The following is a 6,000-nucleotide window of genomic DNA, read 5'->3' as shown; positions in this document are numbered from 1 at the left end:
CGCAGTGAGCACCATGCCATGGGGGGGGAGGCGTGGGTCCCGGCTCCCGCTGGCACCCGTGCCTCCCCCCCGTGGCGCGGCGCTCACTGCAGCCGATTGCTCCCGGCACAGCCACGGCCTGGTACCGAGGGCTCTACGGCCCAGTACCGGTCTGCAGCCCGGGGGTTGGGGAAGACTGGCTTACTGGATGTCCCATTCCTATTGATTGCTTTGACTTGTACTGTGTAAGCTGCCTTAAATATCACTGAGGAAGTTGGGCTATAAACAACAAGCCCCCACATTTTCTATTCCCCCCCTCTAAAAACAATAACCCAACAACAAAAAGGCAGGAATAAAATACCATAACGAATTTTTATTTTGAAAATATGGCAAGAGTCTAAGGCACTTCAAACATTTAAATACACATGACTGAAGTGAACATGACAGCGTTTTAGTGTTCCATACAGACGTGCCCAGAACGAGGTTTGATTCCACTGGGGATGACCAGCACACGTTATTGCTACGCATCCTCCAGCATACCTCAGAGATCATGTAGACCGTTAATAAAAACCTAGTAAGAGTTATGTATAATGTACTTCTTTATTATGAAATAAAAATGTCAAAAATACTGTGTCTTAATCTTCAATATAAAAGCTATACAAATCGGCAGCAACAATTTATTTCAGGACAAACAGGGGCTTGTCTTTCACTGTGAAGCCACCAGCCCACATTCCAAAGAGCTGGCAAGGTCAGCGATTGCCGCTTTCTAGATTAATGTAAGCGTTGCAACAGAACTCAACTATTTTGGAATGATATTTATGAGAAAAGGCTTCTTGCCAACAATCCCAGCAAAAGCAAACATAAATATTTCATTAACAACACCGTTTTAAGAAGCTAACAAGATGTGTTGGGGTGGGGAACGGTCATAACTAACGGATAGCTTAAAACACTTAAACTTATGTAACATAGCAGGGGGGATATATATTTTGCAGCAAAGAAAAATAGGACCTCTATTTCCTGAAGGTCGAAAAGATGGGCAAAAGCAGTCAGAGGGCAACAGCTGCCACACAGAGGCAATTCCTTTACAACAATTATTCCCACGCAGCAAGTATTACGTATCTACCATCTTGCCACAAAATCAGACGATTTTCTGTGCACAACCACAAAACCTTCGTGTTCCTGCAGCAGGTGTGGAGAAGAATGCCTAGTCTGTGCAACCACAGGAAGCAAGGTAAAAATTCCACCTGGCAGCCACACTGTGGTGCACTTCTGCTAAGTAATATTAGCAAGGATCCTGTCCTAACTCTCTCCCGCCCCTCCAGTTGTTATTAATCAATCGGCTTTCAGGTTGCTGGTGAGTTCAGGCACAATACAATTACATTCAATATCTGTCACTGTAAAACAGTAACTACTAGCAGCTTGAGAAAGGTGGACATGAGATTGTATACATATTGGGAGCTAGCAATCAAACGTGCCTCTAAGGGTAGAAGCAGGAGATGGTTTTCTTCCAAGCCTTGGCGTTCCCTGAGAAGAAAATAAATACAAGGGATGTTAAGTTAGCAAATAAATAAGCATACTGCGGACAGTTACTCATCCTTCAGTTTACCAAAGACATCTGCTGGGTTCAAATTCAGTGCAGCTTCATCAGCTACTGTACAAGTCTGCAACCATATTTATTTGTTTGTTTGTTTATTATGTTTATATACCGCCCTCCTGAAGGCACAGGGCAGTTCACATAAAACAGAAACAATACAGGTAACATATTTTTATAATAATAAAATGATAACAAACAGCATATAACAGTAGAGAACATTAAATTAACACTTTCTGATAGGCCAGTGGGTTAGGTGGAATTGTAGTGGGTGCCATAGGAGGGAGGCTTATGGGGGAGCCCGTGGGAAGTGGTGGTTCAGGTTGACCTCAACCAAATGCCTGGTGGAGGAGCTCCATTTTGCAGGAACTGTTCAAGTTCGGTCGGGGCCCTTATCTCCTCTGGGAGCTCGCTCCATCAGGTGGGGGCCAGGATGGAGAAAGCTCTGGCCCTTGTTGAGGTCAAGCGAGCTTCCCTGGGGCCAGGGAATACCAGAAGGTGCTGGAGCGTAAGGCTCTTTGGGGGGTGTAAGCAGAGAGACGATCCCTCAGGTACACTGGGCCCAGACTGCGAATGGCCTTAAAAGTGATAAAACCAGAACCTTGAGTCTGATCCGGAATTCAACCGTAAGCCAGTGCAGCTGCTGGAGGATGGGCTGGATATGGGACCTCCAAGATGTTGCTGTGAGGACCCTGGCACCTGCATTCTGGACCAGTTGCAGTTTCTGGATCAAAGTCAAGGGCAGGCCTAGGTAGAGCAAGTTGCAGAAGTACAGTCTAGAGGTGACTGTTGCATGGATCACTGTGGCTAGGTGTTCCAGAGCCAAGTAGGGAGCTAGTAGTTTGGCTTAGCGAAGGTGGTAGAGTGCCAGCCGTGCTACCATCATGATCTGAGCCTCATTGAGAGGGAGGCATCAAGAATCACAAACAGGTTCCTCACAAAGTGGGCCACTGATAGTTGCACTCCATCTAGGGTAGGCAGATGCTTCCAGGCTGCTGGCTAATGCTTTTGGGGGAGAGCCATCCATCAGGAGGAAGAACTGGGTGTCATCAGCTTACTGGTGGCAACCCAGTTCAAACCTCTGCACCAGTTGTGCAAGGGGGCACCTAAAGATAATGAATAGAATTGGAGAGAGAACTGCCCCTTTAGGGACTCCACATGCCAGTTGGTGACGGCTTGATGTGCTGTCTCCTAGTATTACCCTCTGTCCACAATCCCGGGGGAAGGAGATCAGCCACTGAAGGGCAGTTCCTCTGATCTGGCATCAGTGAAGCGGTGAGCTAGAAGCTCATGGTCAGCTGTGTCAAACACTGCTAAGAGATCTAATAACAAGAGCAATGCCGACCCACCCTGGTTCAACTAGCGATGTAGGTCGTCCATCTGTCTATATCCCATGGCCAGGCCGGGAACCTGACTGGGATGGATCTAGGATCGAAGCATCTTCCAAGGATGCTGACAGTTGGTCTGTGACAGCCTTTTCAAGCAACTTCCCCAGAAATGCTAAGTGTAAGATGGGGCAGTAGTTGGAAGGCTGTCGTGGGTCCAAAGATGAGGTAAGCTGAAGAACATGGCTCCTCAGTTGCAAACAGCAGGGAGGAGCACCAGCACTGCGGGACAGCGATGCACATAATGCAGCCCATTAATACCTATCAGTGTGACTTGCAATCCCCCCCCCCCCGAATGCACTACTAGACTCCACCTGGCTATAGCTCCTAGGAGGGGGCCAGTTTTCCAATGTCAGGTCAGCAACACAAGATGGGAAGATAGCCTTAGGTATACAGCTGAAGTGGCAACACCAAGGATATTTCCCCTTTAAAATGCTAACAACAAAGCCTACAGCCAGCTTTCAAACAATGAAACTGATTGACAGGATGAAGCGTTAGCTTCCCACTTCTGTACAACCCTGAGTTAAGCTGAGGCTGCATGAGTCTGAAACCTGTAACATCTATGGAATGACATGACAATCTGCAGCTCATCTGTTTGAGGTCAAAGGAGGAGCCACCTGCCTTATCAGGAGTTCTAACTGGAACACCCTTCCTGTTTTTTTCTTACAAGCCAGAATTCCACTAATTTAACAAAGTAAGCATCGCAATGAATGATGTTACAAGTAGAATTGCTATGCTGAGAGTTGTAAATGTTGCAAATGAAACAAGGCAAGGTGTGAGGTGAATGAAGCCAAGGAGTATAAATCAACAGCCAGGGCCATTCCGCACCTCTAAAAACATAGCGTTAAGCAACTGCAATTGCTTAACTCTATAAAAAATCCCACCTTCCACCATTTCTAACCTCCTTGCTCTCTCAGATTCTTCTCCCACTTTCTGATGCTTCCTGGCACTCCACATGGCTGATTAAAATGGCGGAGGAGAGGGACTCCCTATACCCGTGAGTCCCCCCCCCCCCGCCTGTCAGTCATGGCAGCCAGCCAATCACCTTTTTCTCAGCTTTAAAGGGCAAGCGCTTTTTTTTAAAGTAAAACTTCTCCATTGCTATGCCTATGCATATAATCACAGATGCATAGTGCATAGTTTAATGCCACCCCGTTTTGGAATTATGATACTTGAAGATCAACAGGAGTAATTTTTCCCAATTTTTTTTTGGGGGGGAGGGGATTGAGAGGCATGCTTTGTGTGCCAACTGGTTGGTGGGAATTGTTTTGTTCTGCCTCTATGGAGCAATGTGTATTCATTGCTCCAGGCAGCTTGCTCCACCCCCCCACCCCCCCAAAAAAAAAGCCCCATTCCAGGGAGATGGGAAAGGGAGGCAGGCACGAGGGCAGGTGCTGCAGATGAAGATCACGCTACTTCTGGCTACTTTGTTATGCACAGCTATTTTGCTACTGCTTGTTGGTTGCTCTCCTCCTGCACATGCAACATAGTTGGGGGAATCCAGTTTTGTGGATTCCCCAACTAGCATGTTAAAATGGAGGATGTAGCTGCCAGATTGCTGCTGGGGTACTGGATGCAGACGACATCGTTTAAAATGCCAAAAATATGGCGTCTGCGGAGGGTAATTGTCTCATTTTATTCCGAGGTGTGGAATGTCCCTTCGTTTCAAAATACTGGGGGTGAGATGAGCAAAGTCTGGTAGACGTTTGGTTGGAAGAACCCAAGAGAGTTGAACTACGTGGAATAGGCTATGCACTCACCGGGGACTGGGTTTTGGAGAAGTTTACATGAGCATAGAGAAGAACGGCAATATCCTTGTGCCCTGCCTCAAGAGCTATCGAAAGCGCTGTGCTGCCATCCTTAAAAGAAGAGAGAGATTAATGCACACATGTCTATCTAAACCTTTTAAATACTGCAACATTCCTCAGCTATTGCAAGATATAGAAATAAAGTTCCTGTTATTCAGCCAGCCAAGACAATAAATCCTGTCTTTTTTAAAGAAACAAACCATTTCATAATTAAGTGACAAGCTCTGTGCTTCTGTTTTATGAGGCAATCCAACTGCCAGAGGCTTCATCATTTCTCTCAACAAGGGAGCAGTGCTACCGCTGAGCCCGCCATCACCAGAAGAATGCTACAAGTACTTCTATCACTTTGTTTTAGGGAGAAAAAATGATATTGCTCAGGAAAGATTAGAGGGGGTAGGTATGTGGAGAGGAAATAAATGTTAATCATATATGAGAATTAGCTAGGGCAACTCCCATTAACAGGACAGTCATATTTTAAAATCTAAATACCTCCCAGAGCAGCCTGTTCTTTATAACTATCCCTTTTCTAGATGATGTGTAATCTGACAAAAAGAAATAATGGACTGCTGTTGTCAGAATTACAGGGTGGAAGGATGCACTTAGTCTTCACTGGAGGAGGAAACGGCTTTAATGAAACACTGACAGATATAGCTTTTATTTCAGCCAGAGTAAAAGTTCCCTGCAGTGCAAGCTTCAGTTCTTGCCACTTCCCCTGCTTTTCTTGAGCCTTTTGTTTTCAGAAGAAACATTTGATTTGAAGCACTTGAAGAGATAAGCGGAGGGATCTCAGGCACCATTACGGACATGTGAAGATCCATTCAAGTCAAAGCAGTTCAGGATCTCAATGCAGGCAAAGAGGCTGTTTTTGACATTCACAAAACCGGATAATTCTCCGGCCACGGGCTCCTTCGCTTCTCTTCACATGCAACACTGAAGACACTATTTTTAAGCCTGTGTCTTTGACAGCCTCTGAAGGGATCAATTTAACTAGCTAAAGTGTGATTCTTTTAATCGTATTTAATTTTGCCTAAGAATCCCCAGTTACTGGGCTAGCAGCAAACAGCAGTTAGTAAAGGCAAACTCAGAAGCTTCATCTAATCAGCGCGTGACTCTTCGGTGAGAACTCTTGGCATGCCAGGGGGAAGCTGAGCCTGGCAATGAACCAGGTTAGTGCCAGTCAAAGACAGACATCTGAATTGAGCCAGGGAATTTTTCTGCATCAGGTGCACTCTTTAAA

General features: G+C 45.9%; 1 protein-coding gene across 5 annotated transcripts in view; it reads right to left on the bottom strand.

Annotated features, from left to right (window-relative positions):
• Nucleotides 1–332: 332 nt before the first annotated feature.
• Nucleotides 333–6,000, bottom strand: part of KANK1 (KN motif and ankyrin repeat domains 1) — a 123,051-nt gene continuing 117,383 nt past the window's right edge. For all 5 annotated transcript variants that reach the window (XM_077344887.1, XM_077344884.1, XM_077344886.1 and 2 more), the window contains 2 exons: nucleotides 4,716–4,814; nucleotides 333–1,503 (listed from right to left, as the gene is read on the bottom strand). In XM_077344887.1, coding sequence (XP_077201002.1) covers nucleotides 1,438–1,503; nucleotides 4,716–4,814 — 165 coding nt within the window. In that variant the 3' untranslated portion in view covers nucleotides 333–1,437. The remainder of the gene's footprint in view (nucleotides 1,504–4,715; nucleotides 4,815–6,000) is intronic.

This window comes from Paroedura picta, chromosome 7, assembly GCF_049243985.1.
Source record: "Paroedura picta isolate Pp20150507F chromosome 7, Ppicta_v3.0, whole genome shotgun sequence".
NCBI lineage: Eukaryota > Metazoa > Chordata > Lepidosauria > Squamata > Gekkonidae > Paroedura > Paroedura picta.
Note: the sequence above shows the minus strand (reverse complement) of the source record. Positions and strands in the feature narration are given on the sequence as shown.